Source organism: Nymphaea colorata, chromosome 11 (assembly GCF_008831285.2).
Source record: "Nymphaea colorata isolate Beijing-Zhang1983 chromosome 11, ASM883128v2, whole genome shotgun sequence".
NCBI lineage: Eukaryota > Viridiplantae > Streptophyta > Magnoliopsida > Nymphaeales > Nymphaeaceae > Nymphaea > Nymphaea colorata.
The window spans coordinates 10,740,815-10,763,182 of NC_045148.1; the positions used below are offsets into that span (position 1 = coordinate 10,740,815).

Sequence of the window (22,368 nt, forward strand, 5' to 3'; positions counted from 1 at the left end):
GCTGTTGAGGAGTAGGTGAAGCCAGCACTGGCTACGTCTCTTAACTTAACTGGGTTTTCTATTCTCGACGAACAAGTGATGAGAAAGAAGTCTAGAAGGCAGTCATTCTCAAGTTGCCATCGTATATAAGCCCTACAATTGGAGGTGTTTCGATTAAAGGAATTGTTTAGGATTGGAAGCCGTTCACATCCATTTGATCCAAGTGGTTCTGCCATTATACAAACAGTTGAAGGTTAACCTCTTAGAAGAAATTGCAGCCATGTATCATTGGCCAGCTCTCTTTTGGATAGATGGTTAGATAAGGACCAGCAATAATTGCTTCTGATTCCTTGAGAGATGTTGGACCTTTTCTATTGGATGTTTTCTTCACTGGTTACATGATATAATGATCTGGGTTGTTGATGGTTTGGTTTGACATGGGTCCTACTTGTAACAAACATGCTCTCTTGGTTTGGTGGTGATAAGAATCCAGTTAGAACCTTAGGGTCTGATGAATATGTTATAAGAAATTCGTCAGCATGACATAGCTCTGCTAGTGTGTTTGGTGCTGTTGAGAGGGCCAGCTAATTAATGCATGATCGTAGATTTTGTTGTGCTGCCGTTTGAGATCTACCATTATCAATTTATCACCTCTAGTTCGGATCTGTCCTCGATTCACGTGGATCAGATGGGATTTCGATCTTTGGGCACTTGTATATCTAATGTATTAGGCACATGGTATCAACAGAAGAGGACCTAATCACATGATCTCTTTGGAGCCACAACTGCCCTGTGCTTTGGTACATGTGATGATAATTGATTGGTTTTGTTCATATTTTTGGTATCCGGCTCCTTCCCACCAAACACGAACTTTTTTTTACTATATGGGTAACATGCCAATTTGATCATTGTCTAAACATGTGATGTCTTCTATTTGTAATCATATTCGCCAACTGAGCGAATACGGTGCAGATATCGATCAACTTCTAAGTTTGGTTTTAATAATATATGGCCGCCAATTTAAGAGGATGCTACTAGCTTCAACAATTTGCTCTAACTAACAAACATCAAATTGCAAGGGAGTCTCCTCTTTGTGCCATCTGTTTCAATTTTAATTAGCATAAGCTTGCAACTTGAAGCGGGGATCTAGCAGATGATCAGGTTCCATAGTGTGGATCTCGAGAGGAAAGGCGATTGAATAATTGCATTTTTATCATGTTCCTAAGTGAGCAAGATGAGTATTTCATTCTATTTCGAGAATAAAGGCGAAGTCTAAACCCCTCGTCTTCTTAGGGTGCATGACCTCTATCAGTCTCATTCTTGCTTGTCAGTAGCACTCCTTTTGCCGCATACAGTCAATAACTTCAGGATTTGAAATGGAAATTGGTCATTTACCATCTCTGCCCCCTGACCGTTGTACCTATGTTTAATTTTTGCAGTTACAGCGGTATTGTAGCACCATGTGTTCATGGTCAGTTCCCTGATATTCATGCAACTCTGATTCTTCAATTGATTCGAATGTTGAAACGTTGGGTACACTTAATAGAGTTTGTATTGTGTATATGTCAATCCTACCTTACTGGTGGGATCAAATTGCAACAATCTTTTGCAAGATGAATTTCAGGCCCTCCCAACATGAACAACTTGCAGAAGTGAGTGCGATAGTCAAATAGTTTGGTGAAAATATGGAGCAGAACGAGCTAGATTATGACTTACCGTGTGAAGGAAAACTTTTCTTTTGGGACAAAACCATAAGATTCCCCTCCATTTTTCTTCAAGATTAATGTGTCACCAAGAGAGTCGGTGTTCTGAAGTATAGACGGGGCAAACCGAGTTACAGCGATAGGTGGTTAACTAAATCTTTTTTTGAAACTTTGAGTGCGTTTTCTATTGTTTGGCCAAAAGATAACCAGTTCCTTTGTAAAATTTTCATTCTAATGTTGTCTGATTGTTGCCGGTGGGTGGGGGCGATACTATTTTGCATGTGAACCTCAAATCCTTTGCAAATTTCCATTTGGGTTGCGACAAATTTGCTCTTGTAGAAGACAAAATCAAATAAGATAAAGAATATTGGGAAGCAAACAGGTTACTTGGAAACACATGAATAGAAACTACATGATATGAGATCTATCTACAGATCTGCTGCCAGAAGGTTGCAGCTCAGAATATTACAAGACAAGAAACACAGAGGCCCATGCATACGCAAACACACAACCGAACCGAGATTAAGTAGCCTGTTGTTTCATACAACAAGCATCACCGGACCGACATACATCTTCCTGACAGACTTGTCAATTTACTGATACTGGCAGAAAAATGAGCGCCGATCTTGGTGGTGGTGTTTCACATTGATAAACTACAACACTGGATGACTTTGGTGACGGTCTATCTTTTATTTCTTATAGACTAAGATGCTTACTTACCCTGAGGATTGCCGAGGACTAGGCCCCTCTACCATTCTTCATGACGAAGATGGTTCTCTTCACATGGCTTCCTGCAATGCCGGCTTTCAGAAGAAATCAACTCTGGCTTTCTTGTGAACTTGGATGGTTCCTTTCCTGTGGTTTCTGCAGATCCTGATCTCCGAGTGGCTTCTCATGTCCTCAAGGCTCACATACTGCTGCTTCACCATCTTGGTGTAGTCGCTGCTGTCATGGATCCAAATATATGGCTGGAAGATCTCGTTGCGGTGGAAGGTCATGACCATGGCTGCTCCATTAGGCATGTTATAGGTGTTGTATATGTGCTTACTCCCCAGCTTCTTCGAGCAGCCTGGCTGCACCGTGTAAGACCTCTTCAGCGTTGATCCCACCCTTATCTGCAGATCTATGGCCCTGTCGGTGTGGTTCACGAACCGCGTGGTGAAGGTGGTGGCGGCGGGGGTGGTGGCGGTGGGCTGAGGAATGCAGAAGGCAGCCATGGTAGGGAAACCCAGTTGCTTCATTGGAGCTTTTTACTTGAAATGCTGCTATAGGCAGGCAGGCGGGGGAAAGACCTTGGGTTTTGTTTTATTTTGTGGAAGGCCTTGATGCCTGGACAAACCCGTCGTCTTTCTTTCAGCTTGAGGTACAATAAGACATTAAAAAAGACATTAAAAAGGGGAGGAAAGAGCGACAAGGATGGCGTAAGAGTAACACTGACGAATATTTGATGAGATCGAGTTCAATTGCATGTGGACGAAACGGTCTTCGCTTCGAGAGTGACGAAATGACGCTATTAATGTCTTCACCCGTCATGCAACACGAGATTTTATGAAGAGAGAGAGGGAGAGAGTTGTTTTCATCCACCACGCAGGACAAGATATTATGTGGACACACACAGAGAGAGAGAGAGAGAGAGAATATTTGGGAAGAAGGATCCCTGATGTCTTTGCACTTTGCAGCTCGTGCCTGCACATTGTTTCAAACAAATTAGGCTGTCGTGGCGAATTTATTGTAGATGTCTAAGTCACATTCCTAGAAAATTTGTCTTCTGATTGGAAAAACTTTCTTCCTGATAGATGAAAAAGTTAATAATCTATTTTTCAGATTAATTTAGCTTAAGATTCAGGGTGCACCGGTGCAGGGGAGGCGTAATTCCCTCTTCAGCAAGATCTGAGAGATAAAACTTATCTTGTATTCTTTACAGAATGACGTTTAACAGCTGCCCATGAGGACATGGTAATGAATTATTGGTGAACGTCACCTAGTTGATCAACTATCACAAGCTCCAAATTCGTGGGGACAGCCCTTGCCCAGAATCCAGACAGTATCCATTAATTCTGACAGCAGAAGAAACCTTCTTGAAGAATAAAAAAGAAGTTTCATAGCTGGTCGGTTTTTGGAGTAATTATTAGCATATCTTTCTAATATGATCCGTTTCAGAGATTGCATTGGCAGGGATGGAGTTACTTGAACTGTCGATCAGTCTGAGTGAGCAGGTGACTTCTCTTCTGCAAATGCAGCCGCATGGAAATGACAGAAAACGCTTGTAGGTGGCTTTGTAACTTTTGTAGTTAAAATTACTATATGTAATAAATGCACCAGCAGGTTTCAATATACTTGCAGGTGGCACTGACCATGGTCAACTTTACAGTAAAAAATCGTAGATACAGATAACAATTACTGCACCAACAGGTACGTGTACATTTCTTGGTTGGCCACTTTTACTTTTGTAGTTAAAAAATTAGGAGATATACCAATAACTGCACCGGCATCTTTGTTTTTGAAGTTCACGCTGGTGGGAATTGTGCCTTCTTCCAATTAACAGCAGAATCTTGCAATCACCTGTTTCTCTAGCATGATTTACCTTACAGTTGAGAGCATAATGTAGTTGAGATCTTGTGATATCAGCCAATTTATACGTACTGTCTAACCAATTAGGGTGTATTTGGATTCATCTTCAAAACGACGTTTGCTTCTCAAACATCGTTGCCGTTGGTTAATCAACTTGACATCTTCCACTTCATGTTACAATGTCTGATTGAATGATGGTTTCTTTTATCCCCATTTTTTATGCCTGCGGTCCCCATTATACAATGAAGGAAATATCTTTCAACACAGTGTGGCTGAGATTTGGAACTAGTGGAGCCACTTGTTTTCCAATGAAATAACTTTGCCGCTTTTCTGAATGGCGAGACGTGGGCATCATAATTCATAAGCGAAGAACTTTGAAAGTTGTTCAGCAAAATGATTAAGACAACGAGGAGACAATGGAGAATGGAAGATGATACACCAGAAAGAAGCTCACTAATCAGTGTAAAATGAAATTGGTGCTCCTTTATCTTTTTGAAAGGCAAAAAGATTCCACTAAGGTTCCCAAAATGGCTGCCAAAGTGATAACTTTAATCAACACGCCTATAATTGCCTGCAGGAGACCAAATTCTTTGGGGAATCAAATCTTTTCTTGGCTGAATTACATTTTGAAATGGATTTATCATGTCTGTTTTCATTTACTCCTGCCCAAAATGTATTCGAATGCTCATACTGGTGATTATTGATTAACAAACTCAATAGCAGGGACTTAAACACTCTCAAAAATTGCAAAATTGGTTTGACAACGTATATAATTTGCGTACCTCATGGTGAGAACGTATGCAGAAACCTGATGGCACACAGCCGGAAGTGCCAATAAGAAAATGTTCCTTCCAACAAACATAAAATCACTTTCCACCCCCACCAAAAAACTTCGCTTCAATGGCTTCCTTGAATGGATTTCTGTAAAAAAAAATAACTGCCCTTTCTTTATCAGCGTACTCTCCAGAAAAAGAAGGGACTGTGCTGCTTTATATTTTTATAAATTTAACTCTGTACAATACAGCTTCCAACTTCTGATCTATTTCACCAGCAAACCTCCTTCCCTATCACGAGTAAGTCTGCCCCTACTCAAACCCCAGCGAGAGACAGAGAGAGAACATACAATCAATGTATAGTTTGTCAATTTTCATGTCCATCAATCGAAGGGTCAATCTTGATTATGAGAGGCTGGTAGAGATCCACGGAGGGATTAACGGAAACTGGCAGCTGAGATGACGGCTCATCGTCATTCACGCCCACTTCGTTTTCCATCAAGGCTTTCTCCAAACTACATTTTGCTACTTTAGTAACGCACACCATCAGAACAACTGAGAGAAAATCAAGTTTTCTAAACTGATCAAGTTCAGATTCGTATGTCTGAGCCTCAATTTAGGAAACGATACAGTTAAAGCTAGTGCTCTTGAGAAGTTACCAGAAAGCACGATCCCAGATGCAAGTATTACCTGCATTAGTGTCAAAGGACACTCGTCAGCAAATTTATCTTTGTTGTTTACCGTAGTATTTGGATAATGAAACTCAGCCTATATAAATGAGATTTGTAAATTGATAAATATGGAAATAGAAGTGCAGACAGCCAAAAGTTTACCCACCTTGAATCAAGCAGCAATTAATAGCTGCTTTCCTCATCGGCGCAAAGTATAGTATCAGGTATGTTCACGTCATTTGTATGACATCTCACAAAACAGGTATAGAGCACAAAACAACGACGTTCAAAGGATTATAAATGCCAACAAAATGCATAAAGCCAGCCAAAATAGCAATCACTGATTACAAAAAGTCACCAATGTGATGCACTTTGACAGGACTATTATGGACAAGAACTCTTTAGGTTCTTAGAATATGCAGAGACCATGCCATAATCTTTCTATACAGAAAAAAAGAACCCAAGGCAAGGAAATTGGAACCTTCATATAAGATCCTTTTTCCAAAACTGGAAGATGAAAAAATCTGTGATTCTTTAAAATGCAAGTAAATGGTTGTAAGACATGACATGCAAGACAAAGTCGCAGTCGATTTCACACAGGAAAAGCAAGCATTATAGCCTTACCCAACGCATAGTAGAAATTTGATTCCAATTATGTGTCGTATCAGATAGGTCCTTCAAAGTTGTGCCGACGTATACCAATGCCAAAGTTATAGGCTGCAGTGGAACCAAATTTGTAATCATCAGCCATTTCGAAAAAAGAAAAGCTACAGAGCAGAAAGGGAAATAGTGATACTCAACGGTCGGAAACTCAGCAACCCATTATAGAACTCCGTGGCACAGTTTTCATCAAATCCATTGTAAAGTACAATTAGATGGAGAAAGCTTGAATCTTTCATCCAGTTGTTTTCCATGGTCAAACAAAAAGGGATTATCATCAGAATGTCTTTAACACGATTAAAGACCAAATAACTTCTGGTTTTTCGAGATGCTAAAATGGTAAAAAGAGAATAAGGGTACATAAATGTTACGCCAGGCTCTTAGGCATGACCAGACTCTAGACTTTGCACCTTGAGAACCTAGGCAGATCCATTAAATCGTTAACTACATAGAGAGAGAGTACCATCATTCCCAACCATGAAGCCATCATGTATTCCCCTGTGCTAACAGGAGTCATGGACAGCAGGTAGTTCAACATGTTAAATGGAAGCAAAGGGGCAAGCCGGAGCAGCAGTACTATCTGCAAGAAAATAATTAACAAACAAGATCAACATATAAATATAGGATCATTTCTGATCCATTAGATCTCACTGCCAGATAATTTCTGGTGTGAAGATGTGGCCTATTATCTTCCCCATATGCTCAAATGCAGAGAGTAAATTGATTATCAATGAAGGACGCAAGAAAGATGAGGCAACCAAAGATTCCACACAGAATATGATTAATGTTCACGTAAGTTTTTGAGAATAAAAACCTTGAAACCCGATCTCTGAATTGCGGTATCTATAGCCTGAAATTGCTGACAATCTTTCAGCTTTGATATGGCCAGTCGCCTTCCAATCTGCATAAGTACCAAATAGGCGATTAACCTTCAAGGAGAGAAAGAGAAAGCAGATTATCAGTGTAGAAACAAAATGTGCACGAGAGAAGAAGAAAGCACACGGATGTAACGTGGAAAACCCTCGACTCGAGGGAAGAAAAACCACGGGTGAGGAGGTCTGGTGCCCACTAGCCTCCAGACACTCTCTCTCTTCAACACTTCATTAACACAAAGATTAGGGTTTACAGAAGTATAAGTAGTCCTAATTAGGACAAACCGGATCGGGTACGGATCCGGACCCGAACAACAAAACCCGTCAACACTCCCCCTCAAGTTGGGCATACATATCAAACATGCCCAACTTGGATACATTTCTCTCAAATGGAGTTACACTTAAGGCCTTGGTTAGGACATCAGCAGTTTGGTCTTCAGACTTCATGTAAGGTAGCGTTAATTCCTTAGCATCAATTCTTTCTCTGATGAAGTGACGGTCGATCTCCACATGCTTTGTTCGATCATGAAGAACCGGGTTGTTAGCCAAGTTAATTGCAGACTTATTATCACAATACATCCTCATAGGCCCTTCAATCTCTATTCCAATATCTGTCAGTAAGATCTTCAGCCATAACAATTCTGATACCCCAGTAGCCACAGCCCTATATTCAGCCTCTGCACTCGAGCGGGAACACACATCTTGTCTCTTGCTTCTCCAAACAACCAAATTTCCCCCCAAGTAGACGCAGTATCCTGAAGTAGATCTTCTGGTGTCAACACAGCCTGCCCAGTCTGCATCAGAATACCCTTCAACTTCAATAGATCTTTGTTGCACATATAGAAGTCCCTTTCCGGGATTCTTCTTCAAGTAGCACAAAATTCTATCTACAGCCTTCAAGTGCATATCTGTAGGTGCATGCATGAACTGGCTCATCACATTTACAGCAAATGTGATATCAGGTCTAGTCAGAGTGAGATAAATCAGTTTGCCAACTAGACGTTGATATCTCCCTTTAGCTTCTTCACCCAACAGTTCTCCATCTTTGCTACCAAGTTTATGCCCAGCATCTATAGGAGTAGAGGCTGGTCTGCATCCCAGTTTTCCTGTCTCCTTTAGTAGATCCAGGGTATACTTCCTTTGACTAAGTACAAGAGTTGTACCTGATCTAGCAATTTCAATACCCAGAAAATACTTCAGCTTACCAAGATCTTTTAGATCGAATTCAGTAGATAGTAAACCCTTTAATCTTGCTATCTCTTCCTTATCATCACCTGTAACAATCATATCATCAACATAAACCAATAGTAGAGTAACTTTACTCTCTCTTCTCTTTACAAACAGGGTATGATCTCCATTTCCTTGTTTGTAGCCATGTTTCTTCATAACAAGTCTGAGCCGTTCAAACCATGCTCGGGGAGACTGTTTCAGCCCATACAAAGCTTTCTTCAATTTACAACATTTTCCAGGCTTCTCAAAACCTGGTGGCATGCACATGTACACTTCCTCTTCGAGATCTCCATTGAGAAAGGCATTTTTTACATCAAGTTGGCACATCTCCCAACCCTTCAGCACCGCCAATGAAATAATAACTCTAACAGTCTTCATCTTTGCAACAGGAGCAAACGTCTCTAAGTAGTCGATCCCATATTTCTGACTGAACCCCTTGGCCACCAATCGTGCTTTGTACCTTTCAATGCTACCATCTGGTTTGTACTTAACAGTGTAGACCCACTTCGACCCAACCAAGTGGGCTGCTTCAGGAATATCAACCACCTCCCATGTCTGATTTCTGTCTAAAGCTTCCATCTCTTCTTTCATTGCATGAGACCACTTAGTGTCACCCTGAGCCTCTGTAGCATTCCTGGGAATCACAACCACAGCCAAGGAGGATACAAAACATTTATAGTCAGTGCTCAATCTAGAGTAAGATACGAAGTTACCAATAGGGTGCTGGGTACATGACCTGACCCCCTTTCTCAAGGCAATAGGAAGATCCTCCTTTTCTTTTCCAACATCTTGCTTCTGAACACGACTTGGATCATCCAAGGAAGAAGTAGGATTGGGATTTGGTGTAACCTCCTCATCATCAATCACCTTGTCAGTACAAGCTCTTCTCCTGGAATACACCTGTCCAAACATACGATTACCCTCTTGTTCTGTCACCAAAGGATGCTCTCCTGCTTTCTCCTGTTCATGTACATCAGTAGTCGTCCCCTCTTCATCTTTGCCATCTTCATCTTTGCCAAGCACCTTGGCAACAGGATTCTCTTCACGCCTGTAATCCATAAAGTCTGTAAACTGAATTTCCTGTGTGGGAGAATACTCTTCCTTAGACATTAATTTCTCCCCCTGAAGAGAATTCTCACCAAAATAGGAAACATGTTCCAAGAATGTGACATCTTTGGTAATGTGAAGACGACCAGTGGTAGGATCTAGACATTTATAACCTTTTTGAGTGGAAGAATACCCAAGAAAGACGCCCTTAATAGATTTGGGATCAAGTTTTTTTACATTGGGGCTGTGGTTATGTATGAAACACACACATCCAAAGACTCGAGGAGGAAGATGAAAAGGTTGACTACTCCCTGGAAGCATAGAGTATGGAGTACGACCCTTTAGCACACGAGTGGGCATGCGATTAATCAAGTAGACACTAGTAAGGATTGCATCACCCCAATAGTATTTTGGGAGATGTCTTTGGAACAGTATGGCTCGGGTGACATTGAGCAACTGACGATTTTTCCTCTCAGCAACCCCATTTTGAGGGGGGGTATAACTACAGGATGTCTCATGAACAATCCCCCTCTTTCGAAAGAATTCTTCAACAGTGAGACACAGATATTCACGAGCATTATCAGACCGAAAAGTCTTGACAGAATGTCCATATTGGTTTTCCACTAGGAGGATGAAAGTTTCAATAATGTGAGGCACCTCACTACGATCTTTCAACAAATACACAAAGGTACATCTTGAATAATCATCTATAAAGGTTATAAAGTATTGAAAACCACCACGAGAATGAATGCCCGAAGGCCCCCACACATCAGAATGAACCAAGGAGAAAGCTTTATTAGAACGACTATTTGAAATTGGATAAGAAGCTCTAACATGCTTCGCAAACTGACACACATCACATGATAACATGGAAATGTTTAAACTAGAACATAGTTCAGGGAACAAATGTTGCAAAATCCCAAATGGGAGATGACCAAGGCGTTCATGCCAAAACAAAAATAACTGACGACACTCTTCCTCCTTCTTCTCTGTTCTGCTGACTGCTGACATAAGAGCTGTGACAACGCGTATAGGAAGCCGATACAGCCCATCAGACACCAAACCAATCCCAATCCTCTTCCCTGTCACCAAGTCCTGCAAAACACAACGTTTTTCAGAAAATATAAGCTCACACTTCAGTTCCTTGGTAATCTTACTAACAGATAACAAATTTAAGGGAAGATGAGGAACATGTAAGGCATCATGAACTAAAAAATTATTTAACAAGGAAAGACTCCCTTTCCCTGCCACTGAAGTAAAGGAACCATCGGCAAGGGACACACGTTCCTTTCCCGAGGATAGCTTGTAGTCATGGAAAAGCTTGGGGTTGCCAGTCATGTGATGAGTGGCACCGCTGTCAACAATCCATTCACCCATAGAAGAAGTACCTTCTCCCCCTGAAACAGCCAATGCCTGATTGATCTTCACCTCATCTGGTGTATCTGCCTGACCAACATCAATCTTGCTCAAATATGCTTGTAGCTCACGAATCTGCTCTGCAGAAATAGAACCTTTCCCATCACTCAGACTTGTTGCAGACGATACAGGCTTCTTCCCACTCGAAGACCTCCCCCTACTATCCTTCTTCTCTGGATACAGGTCCCAACAAAAATCCCTAGTATGACCAAGTTTTTTGCAATGAGTACATTTTCGGGAAGAACGAGGAGTTCCAACAGGGGCACGGCTAACATAGGCAGACTGTTCTTCCCCCTTTCGTCCACTAGAGAGCAGCCTTCTCTGTTCTTCAGCTTCAACACGGGAATAGACATCTTCAATACTAAATGATTCGTCAGAGTTAAGAATCTGACCCCTTATATTTTCAAAGTCATCATTCAGTCCGGATAAGAAAAGGAATACCCTGTTTTCCCATTTATCAGTCATGTACTGCATCTGGTCGTGAGGACACCTCCATGGAATATCAGAGTGATAGTCAAGGTCCTCCCACTTAGATTTTAATGCTGCATAAAAGTCTGCAACCGAGAGAGCACCTTGTCGCAGGGAATACACATCCTTCATAAGTTGATACACACGAACTTTCCTTTTCTTTTGGCCATACATCTGCTCCAAAATAATCCACATATCCCTTGCAGTCTTCTTACGAAGAATGAGGGGTTGGATATCCGGGGACACTGAATTGACAATCCAGGTTTTGACCTGGTTGTCTTCAAGAAACCATGTATCCCAAGCCAGACTATCTGCAGCAGGTTCAACCTTTCTCCCATTCACATAGGCAATGCGTCCTCGCCCAGCAATCCCCATGGTAATCGCAGCAGACCATCGGGAATAGTTCTCCTTGGTAAGTTGAATGGTGGTAACCTGAACCGGTACATGATCAGTCCGCGCAGACACAACATCAGGCAGAGTAGTGTTGACTGAAGAAGAAGACGAGTCAGCCATGATCACGAGGTAGAAGTGGCTGCCAAAGAACACACACAGCAGCAGTAACCGAGAGAAGAGGTGAGATGACGCAGTCGGGGATCAACGGCGGAAGTGGCGGGAGCTGCGGAAGCAGCAGGACGCGGCGGAAGCAGAGGGCCGCGCTTGGCAGCGCGCGCCGAGAAGAGGCGACGGCGTCGGACGTCGGCGTCGGTGGTCGGACGTCGGCGGCGGCAGAGGCGTCAGCAGAGACGTTGGCGTCGGCAGTCACGACACCAGCGACGCAGCAGCGGTCACAGCCACGGCGGGGCAGCGACGGAGGCAGTCACGCGGCCACGGTGCGGCGACAGCGGCGGTGGTCACGGTCACGGCCAGGACAGCGGTGGCGCAGCAAGGGCAGCGGCGGCGGTGGTGGTAGCGACGGCGACGGTGGTAGCGGCGGCGGCAGTCAGGGTTGGAACTTCACAACCATAGAACAAAAAACAGATTTTGTTTTCTCCAAGTCCGACGGCTCTGATACCATGTAGAAACAAAATGTGCACGAGAGAAGAAGAAAGCACACGGATGTAACGTGGAAAACCCTCGACTCGAGGGAAGAAAAACCACGGGTGAGGAGGTCTGGTGCCCACTAGCCTCCAGACACTCTCTCTCTTCAACACTTCATTAACACAAAGATTAGGGTTTACAGAAGTATAAGTAGTCCTAATTAGGACAAACCGGATCGGGTACGGATCCGGACCCGAACAACAAAACCCGTCAACAATCAGTTACAAAGAACAGAATAAAAAAAAAAACAAAGAATCAAATTTTCAGGACAAGTAATGCTGGATTCCCGAACAAAAAATATGCAAATTCCAAATGAGACTCCCCTGTTTAGAGCAAGAAAGAAACATTCAACGAAGGGAAGAAAAAGTACAACAAAGGTTGCATTCAAAATGCAGTTTAAATATTTTGTTTCCTTAAGGGAAAGGTCAGTGCAAGGCTATGTCACAAAGACATACATTGACCGCTTTACATCACAGAAAATGTACTCTGCTCATCTCACAATTCATACATCAGAGGCAGGTTATCTTCACCGTAATACCATTCACTCCTTTTACCCTACAGGTTCTTTTCACTTTCATGTTAGTCCATTTTGTGCACATGGAAATGTGAATACACCAAAGCTTATACCGATGTGTAAGAGATGCTCAATTGAAATATGGTAAACTGCTGACCTTGGCTGAAAATAAAGAATGTCCCTAGGTATGCAAACAGAAGGAGAGAAAATATAAAGGAAAGAAACATCATGAGCCATACGGATTCCTAGAAAAGTTTTGCGAACTAAAGACAGATTTACAGAAAGAAATTGGGTGACACACCGTTTTACCAAGTAAGAATGCTGCAGTTGCACCAACAGTTGCACCAACAGAATCAGCAACGAAGCCTATAGGCAATCCAAAGAGGTATCCACCTCCCAACTGAAACATCAGAATATACATGAGTAATATATCCCTACTTTACACGATGTGTTGAGGTAAGATAATTGTTACCTAATCCACAAGACCTTGTGAGAGAGAGCATTGTCGAGGCAAATAACCATGAGAATGTTATTACTCGTTGAAGGACAAAAAGTTAAAGACACCACTGAAAAAACCTCGTAAGGAATGCCTCCATTCCCTACTTAACAACTAATTCTCCATAAAAATAATGGTAACTTTATATTGCTTATGGACACCATAAAACTTCTCAAAAGGAACTGAAAAAGGAATTCCCCACTTACAGTAAGAATTGAAGCTGGAACTGCGAACACTGTAAGAGGTATATATGCAAAGGCCCTGCATCATTTAAATGAGGTAGTAAATAGCAGTATGAAACAGGATGTTGTGCATTATGCATCCTTGAAAGGGTTATTTTCAAACTACTTAGCAATGGCCAATGCCATAGATCAAAAACAAGTTTGAAACTTAAAAGCAAAATCTTCCACGAAAATATCATTGATGTGCATAGCAAGTAACTACCAAGTCATACTGAGAACAAATACTAATAATTGAGACCGTCGTTAAAATTGCATTGATCAAAACCATCAGGGTGTTGTTTGCTAGAAGTGAATTACTTACAGAACAAGCGGACCCCAAGGACCAAGGTTTTGATTTATCCAAATCAAGAAATCCTTCAATATCTGCAGCATATGCGTCTTCAGATAGTAAGTGGCAGAAACAATACAATGTACAGATTTGCCAGTAAATAAACAAATCAATAAATAATGACTGAGATGGTACATGGTTCATATAAGCACCAAAGGGATCCTCTTTTGTGAATGGAAATCAATGGGCAACCACATCAGCTAGAAAAGGGAAACCCAAAAATGTGAAACAGATAAATGTCAATATGGAGTACCGTTCACTATATTCCACGTCCAATAGATACTTTTTGATCTTCTAACAATGAAGTCAATCATTTAGGTCGATCATCTTCTACAGTCCTACATGATCATGTGTGGGTGTGTGTCTATATATATATATATATATATATATATATATATATATATATAAACACACACACACACTCTCTCTCTCTCTCTCTCTCTCTCTCTTTTTCATGATCATCAGCCAATTCATTAAGGAGAAAAGGTGGCAAACAATCGTGAAAGGAACGCCCCAGAGAAGAACCAGTGTTTGGTAGAGAGAAAGTGCCAATAACCCACAAACTAGAACGCCTTCTTCGCTGAAAGTGTTGACTATAACCCCCCAGTACATTGTTGGTCTCCAAACCACTAATTCGAGCCAGATACATCCAAAATGAACCACAATGGAATTTCCCAGCTCTCCTAATTTTCAGAAACTACCAGGAAGGAGAATTCCAGAATCCCCGTTGCGAAAGCACAAAAGCAAAGAAGAGGCAGATTCAGCAGTCACAAGTAAAAATAAAAAACTATGTCTCTTAGAGATAAATCAATTAGAGTTCCTCTGGAATAAAACTACCCAAAACTTATTCCGATTCCCACAATTAGATAAACGCTCTGAAGAATTTGGCTACACAAAAAATAGACCACAACCAAGCAATAAGATGCTGGGAAGTGAACTACCACGACAATTTTAAAGACCAATTGTTATCGAACCATATACATGAAAAGAAGAGAGATTAGAATCACAGTCAAATCATGAAACGCCAAAACATTCCAATATCCAACAATAAAATCTCGGTTGCGGGTTGGTCCACGGACAACTCGCCACCAAGGAAACAATCTCGAGAAACGGGGCATCAGCAGAAGGAAAAGAGCAAGGCTAGAAAAACGACGCGGTCACCTTCTCTGTGGAGAGGGTGATGCATGCGGCGGTGATGGCGGCGGGGAGGAGAAGTGCGAGGAGCAGGCGGAGGGCGGACGACCAAGAAATGGGGAGGCCTCCCATGCCGGACGCCCTCAGCCTGCTGCGTCAAGGGATCCTGACAGTCCTCGTTTCCTTATCCCGTTGACAACTTCCCCTCCACCTCAATCGACCTGCACTTTCCGGATTTAGCCGCTCGATCTGACGGCCCTCCCTGACACGCGCAACCAATCTCTCAGAAGGCCCACCGGCGTCTCCCTCTTTCTCTCGCTCTCCTCTGTCTTTCTCTCTTTCTCTCTCTGTGAACACAAAACGAATAGTAGGAGATTGAAGGATTGGGGGACGAATCAATCATGCAGCAGCCAAGCCATGGCTCGCCCCTTCATTTCTGTCCCTCCACCATTTGAATTGAATTCGAACTCCTCCATTTGCCGCCATTTTCCTCTTTTTGTCTCTTGTTTCTTTCATGTTTCCTCACCAACGCAGACCCCCGCCGTTGGCCTCCAGAAGCTCCCCCACCGACTTTCAAAATTATAAATTTCCTTTCAAGGCATTATTGAGAGGAATCCCAAAAAGTCTCTTTGTTTTTTATGTTATGCATGGGATGAGAGTCATTAAGTAAGTCAAATCCTCCATTTCTCTTTTAATAATGATATTTATTAAAAATATATTTTATATTTAAAATTTTTTATTTTATATTTTAAAAAATTATTTTTAATTTTAACTAGGCCGAACAAAACAAGGGCCAAGCTCGAATGTCGAGTATCAACTGAGCCTAAATTCGATTTTCAGGTGTCAAGCCGACCCGAACCCTACTCTTATTGAGGCCGCGCTGCCGGACCTACATCATAAGCTAGCTTTTTATAAAGCCTGTGGTCAACGAAAAACTTAGGAACAGTTTAGCTTTTTGCTAGCTAAGACTATGGTGAACGAAAATACTTTGAACCTTTATTTGTTAATTGTTTATAATTGCAAGTGGTATAGGAAAATTGTGATATGTGGGTCTATTTCCATTATAACCAAACTATGTGTCCAGAAGTTTCCTTGGAAAAATTTTAAAAACTGCCCATCGACTTCTAGATTCCTATTTCTTTTGTAACATTATTACATTATTATGTGTTGCCTAGTAAATTAAAGGAATGAAAAGAACGTTAAAAACTGCCCATCGACTTCTAGATTATAAGATTATTACATTATTATTAAAGGAATGCAATCATGCATATTTTCCTTTCGTTATTATGGAGGGAGTTAACCCTTGTCAACATTAGCATAATTCTAGGGCTGTTCAATGAGTCGAGCAAACTTGAACTTACTCGATAAACTTGACTCAAACTCGACTCATTTATTAAACGAGTCGGGTTCGAGTTAAGAAATGAACTCGACAATCTAAACGAATCGAGCTCGAGTTAAGTTTGCTCGGCTCAGTTAAGCTCAAATGGGTATACAAGTGACTGGTGTGTGAGAGGTTCTATGTTCAAAAATCTATATGTTGCATCTTTCTTTAAAAAATGTATTTTTTAATGAAATGTTTGGCTCGTTCAAGCCAATCTTAGGCTCGAGTTGAATCGAGCCGAGTTCGAGTTTTAAGAACTCAAGCCGAGTCGAGATCGAGTAAATGAAATCGAACTCAAGTCGAGCTTGAGCTGAGTTCGAGTTCCTTTCAAGAAACGAGCCGAGTAGAGCTCGACTAAATGAAATCGAAGTCAAGTCAAGCTCAAGTTGAGTTTGAGTTCTTTCAAGAAACGAGCCTAGCTGGTTCACCTTGAACTCGCTCATGACCAGCCCTAATATCTGGTTCACCTTGAACTCGCTCATGAGCAGCCCTAATATTATTTCTTGTATAGTTGTTTTTGTTTAATAGAGATAACGGCCTAACCCTCAAGGTGTTAGTGTGAAATCATGCGTATTTTTGAAAGAATATTCTACAGTGGGGAGCAGGTTTTGAAATCAATGGCAATTCGAATTCAATGATTCGGCTGAGTCGATCGTGACTAGGTAATAAATATAAAAATTTTATTTTTGAAAGATATATATATCTATATATATATATATATATATATATATAACTAAATAAAAATAGAACGCTTTCAAATGTTTTTCACAAAATATACGTAGCACCCTCGAATCATACGCCGCTAATTATATTCTGATCAGCCGATTGTTAGGAATAGCTAGTAAAGAAGCCATGAAGGTGGAGCGCTGCTCATAAAGAGAAGTGAAGTTGAAGTAAACAAGAAAAATTTGAAAGGAGTTGGGAAGTTGAAGATGGAGCGCTGCCCAACTTGGCTCCATCGATACAGACCCACGAGTTAGCTACTAATATATTGTTAATTATATTATAACGGCTATGAATCATTGAAACAAGTTTTATAGTTCGGATATTATTCTTATCAGCTTTCAGTTCGTTCAATTCCTTCTAAACCAAAAGTTTTTTTTTTTTAAAAAAAATCCATTAAAGAAAAAAATGTTCGGCATATATTTTAACATACTTTTTATATAGTTCATTTCTCAATCATTTCCTTATATGTCAAGCTAAGATTTTTTTTTTTGTTTAGGGCTAAAAACTTTTTACTCCATTGTAGTCTTCTTCTCTGTGAAGGGTTTAAGTTTGTGTAGAGTCATAGCACTCAAAGAATCAAAGTTCATGGAACATAGTCATGTGTTCGGGGTCCTGCCCCAGGTGCTGCAACTCCGGGCACGGCGTGTGTTCGGCACCTTTGTTATTATTTTATCATTTGTCATTAATGGGGGTTTCTTTATGCCATTTATAAAGATGATGTCTCACATCATTTTTGAAAAAAGTGCCAATATATAACTAAGGGTGAAAATCAGACCAGCTCGACTGAATAAAAAATTGAGCCTGGGCTGGGCAACAGCCGTGGTCCAGCCCAGCTGCTCAAAACCTGGGCTCTACGACAAGCTCAGCCCCACCCAATTCGAATACAAGTATATATATATTTTTTAATTTAAGGATTCAAATATGTATTTTTTAATTTAAATTAATATATAAGTATACTTACATACATATTTATATAATTTAATATTAAAAAATAAGTTATCAATCCAAGTCGCTACTTTTAGTGGAGACTAGTTACTTTTAGTGGAGACTAGTTATTACCTTTTTTCATAGTGAGAAGGTGAGCAATATCCTGAATTAGTTCATCACCATGAACATGTTCTTTTTGTAAGCCAGAAAGTTAAGAATTTGCTTTTGGGTGTTCATGTTCTTGATCATGTTGCTAGGCAGAATTTGCTTTTGCCTGGATAAAGACCAAACCAACTAAGAGGATCATACCAGGGGTTGAGTCAGAAATTTTTTCATGAGGGAGACCGAATTAAAGTTTTTAAACTTTGATTAAGGCCGAAATATCATTTTTCAAAATTTTTATAAAACAAGTGAAATTTGCTGAAATTTATAAATAAGTTTAAAAAAAAAATTGAGGTAAGGCCGAGGCCCAAGCGGGCCCTACCTTGGCTCTGCCCTCTACCCTAGTGTTAGCTAGTTGGAGCGCAAGGGCACCAACATTGGACTTGGAACTTGTTGGACCACACAGTCATCCAATTGCAATTGTATTTTCAAGTCAACTTGATCCAATCAATCTGGTTTAGTAATACGCCTTTATGCATGCATGCAAGCACATCATTGAGAGCTGACTTTGTGTTCACAAGTTGATGATCATATTAGAGTCAATAAGATTCATATACTTTGAGAGAATAAGATATACATTCACACACACACCAATGGAGCTGACTATATATAGACAAGTTGGCCACGACTCAATATGTATATCACATCAGAGTCAATAAGATTCACATACTTTGAGGGAATAAAAGATGCTTATCATCGAATGCATGCAGATGAAAAGCCTCATCCATTGAATGAATACTTCTAAGCAAACAGCCAATCAGTCATTTTCAGGACCAAGAAAGAGAAAGAATCTGCTTCTTCAATATGTGGGTGGAAGGGGCCACAAATGCCTGTGAAATGATGTTGTGGGTAGCTAGTGAGAGAATTTCAATCGTTTCATTATCAAAGCAAACAATGCAACCAGCTAGATGAAAAATTCACCACATATTGCAAACTTGAGCTCTGATGAAACTGGATCTGTGGTAGATTTAAGAGCAGTCCAAGTTGAGAGCACCAATAGCCAAGTGTCGATCGACCGCTGCCGTCGAGCTCAACCTTTAAACATTGGAGCAATTTGATCTAATCATGCAGGTTCTCTTTTTATCAACTTAGTTTATGCGCACCCATGCAAATACAACTTGTTCAAAATGAGCCGATCATGGTCAAGTTGGTACTTGGTGCCATGTCAATTTCAGTTTCTACAAGCCTGATGTTGTGTCTCTTTTGTTTTATGATGAGGAAGATTGCTGAGTCTTTTTTGGATGCATTGGACTTGTGGACCAACACCTCGGCCCACTCAAAAATGCATTGAAGGGTTGGGTCCAAGTATTGAGGCGCCTCTAGACCTGACCCACTAGCAATTCGTGAGAGGCGAAAGCCACCTTCTTTCCCCTCCACTCCCAGGTTTCAGACCTGGCCACTGGGTTAAGTGCCCCTTTGAACCTAGATTCCGGCCGTCCATCGCAGGGTTGGGTCCAAGGAATGAGGTGCCTCTAGATCTCGGCTTCTATTCTAAGTGCCTTCTAGCCTGTAGAAGGGCGAAATTTTTTTGCTAAGAGGCTCATAGTAACTCAACTTTAAACATTTCAAAATTAAATCCTTCAAATGCATAATAAAGTATTATACTGTGTACCATTAACTAATAAGTCACCCCAAAGGGTGGTAGTGCATTGGGCAGCCAGTTGGTCACTTGTATTCGAATTTTGGAGGGATCACTGTCACGTACGTTCCTATATGACCAACTGCAGCCCACATGTAGGTCCGAGGCTCCACGGTTGTTTCTAACATAGGTTTTTTACTTTCCCCTGATTTAACATCTCTACTTAGATTTTTGGCTAGCCCTGTCTCTAATTATAACATACCCATCTTCAATTCCCTGAGTATGGAAACTCTACTATGCTCATTAGAGAGTCAGTACGAGGGAAACTAGTGATGCTTACCTTGAGTATTGACTTCAACTTAGAGGACCTACTCAGCCGAGTTCTGCGCACTCTGGGGAGCTACTTTTTAGTTAATAGTTCGTGTCTGCAGGCATGCGTGCACATAGTAGTCAGCATTTTGTTCAGACACGCCAAATGCTTAAGAACAGATCCCCGCAATGCGATGTTTCATAAGACTGTTCGATTACGTCTTCAAATTAAATCGAATGTTTGAATGCATTTTCAAAATTATGGCACTATAGATGTGACTACTATAGTTTGAATTGTATAATTCTAGTCCCATATGTATGGATTTATTTGAATACGCATATAAACAAGATCTGACAAATTCAAAAGTTGGTAGTTGGAGTTTTTATAATTCTATGAGATCTTATGTACATATCCAAGAACTGGACGAAAGCGGATCTCTGAGTTTTAAACCATAGTTGGAAATCCCAAAAAAACGTCACAAAATTGAACGCTAATTTTTATTTTTTTTTCTAGTAACGAATACAATCACGATGAGCTGCAAATAACTCATCCAGAAACACTGAGAGTTGGATCGATCAAAACCACTTTTCATAGTGAACCATTTGCAAGCTTAGTGGCCTCTCTCTCTCTCTCTCTCACTCTCACTCTCTCTGAACGTCAACTTACTGTGATTCCTTACTCATTCTGAGTCTCTGATAAGGTTGTAAAACCCAAGCGAGCGATTCTTTTTCTTTGTAGTGCATCCAGTTGTACACAATCACGAATAATATGTATGAATTCAAAAGGCAAAGGTGGGCAAGGATGCTTTAATCCTCTCAGAAAATTTCACACAGGAAGCAGTAGAAAGTTCCCCGACATATTCTTTTCAGATGACCATCTCTGGTTCAGAACCTGTTTTTTGCGAACTAAATTTATGAAACGTTAAGGGGAAGCATTACATACAACACCAAAAAACCAAGAGGGCGGAGAGGAATAAAAACTGATCTATAGTTGTTACGTTTCAGTAGATGTGCAGAAGCCCAAATGACAGAGCTTGGGCGATCGAGAACTGTGTGAGTCATGGATCATAGCCAAAATCAAGGCCACCAACCAAAAAAACTACATCACATATGCTGACAATGGTGGCTGCCCATCATCAGAAATGATCGGGAATTCGTGAAATCTCCATTAGAACACGATTTTTACCGGTGATTATCTGCAGCGATGAGAAGATATACCGTTTGTTTTGTTTCGACTTTAGTGCAACACTGAGTCGCGTTCACTGAACACCTGCGATTATTCTCTTACGGATCGGCGACATAGCCTCGGCGTTTCTGCTCCCCACGCTTTAGCACACGAGCGCAGAAAGTGATGGCTTCAAAGATTCCCTAACTAATTAATTCCATTAAAAAGGCACACGCTCTGGCCACCATTCAATTCAAACGGCGAGCTTTTTGTCCTTAACATTGGTCAGATTAAAGTTCAGGGATTCGCAACAGGGAAGAATAAAAGCCCCCCATTTGCCTAAACAGACAAAATCTTTAAACAGCATGAAGCTAGCCATTAATGGCTAATGTCTCTCAGTTCAGCACCTCTGCAATCTCCTTTCATTTCCCATCTCTCTTTTCTAGCAGGTTGTGAATTTTTAGCGAGCATCTTTTTCGAAGAAAAAGCAACTTTTGCCGAAGTCTGGACGGTTGGGGAGGCGATGAATTAAACCAATTCGGTCATATTTCTTTTAAGAAGGGTGAGAAACGCAAAGACATATTGAGCTAATCAATTCCATGGCTCTATGAATCCTCGTATATTTGACAGTGAACGATGCAATTGACAAGGAAAGCAGAGGCAATTCCATGTCTTGTCAATGCAATGTTCTACTTTGATCTGTTCTACGTGGAAGAGTAGGAAGAAGAAGAAGAAGCAGATTGAACGACATCAAATTGAATATCTAAGACCAAATGCTTGATAGTTACACTCATATTACTCTCTTTAAAATAAAACACATTTATTAATGCTATTTTTTATTATTATCAGAGAATCTGACACGTGTCACAGGATGGTAAAACGTTCCACGTGAAAGATGCCCCTTGACTCTTCGATGGGAGGAGGTGGTGGCCGGTGGGGTCAACCCACAGAATATATCTCACGACTCCTGTCTCCCA

The 22,368-nt window shown here is 40.9% G+C and overlaps 4 protein-coding genes across 4 annotated transcripts in view; all 4 read right to left on the bottom strand.

Moving 5' to 3' along the window:
- Positions 1-2,488: 2,488 nt before the first annotated feature.
- On the bottom strand, positions 2,489-2,899 carry LOC116263553 (uncharacterized). Its single transcript, XM_031643290.1, has one exon. It carries the CDS (start codon positions 2,897-2,899, stop codon positions 2,489-2,491), a length of 411 nt encoding a protein of 136 aa, XP_031499150.1.
- A 2,322-nt stretch (positions 2,900-5,221) lies between these two features.
- On the bottom strand, positions 5,222-15,671 carry LOC116264509 (uncharacterized). The gene is made up of 9 exons (XM_031644781.2): positions 15,170-15,671; positions 13,982-14,043; positions 13,645-13,699; positions 13,244-13,342; positions 7,172-7,258; positions 6,821-6,937; positions 6,322-6,414; positions 5,686-5,716; positions 5,222-5,581 (listed from the first exon to the last, which is right to left on the bottom strand). The coding sequence occupies exons 1-9, from the start codon at positions 15,272-15,274 to the stop codon at positions 5,394-5,396; spliced, it is 837 nt and encodes a 278-aa protein (XP_031500641.1). The 5' UTR covers positions 15,275-15,671; the 3' UTR covers positions 5,222-5,393.
- Positions 10,474-12,126, bottom strand: LOC126410579 (uncharacterized). The gene is made up of 2 exons (XM_050080687.1): positions 10,895-12,126; positions 10,474-10,601 (listed from the first exon to the last, which is right to left on the bottom strand). The coding sequence occupies exons 1-2, from the start codon at positions 11,901-11,903 to the stop codon at positions 10,558-10,560; spliced, it is 1,053 nt and encodes a 350-aa protein (XP_049936644.1). The 5' UTR covers positions 11,904-12,126; the 3' UTR covers positions 10,474-10,557.
- Positions 15,672-22,184: 6,513 nt separating the features above from the next.
- The window catches only part of LOC116264652 (adenylate isopentenyltransferase 5, chloroplastic-like), a 1,344-nt gene continuing 1,160 nt past the window's right edge, over positions 22,185-22,368 (bottom strand). Inside the window, exon 1 of the mRNA XM_031644986.2 lies at positions 22,185-22,368. This exon is cut by the window's right edge and continues 1,160 nt beyond it. The gene's annotated coding sequence lies outside the window, so the exon portion shown is untranslated.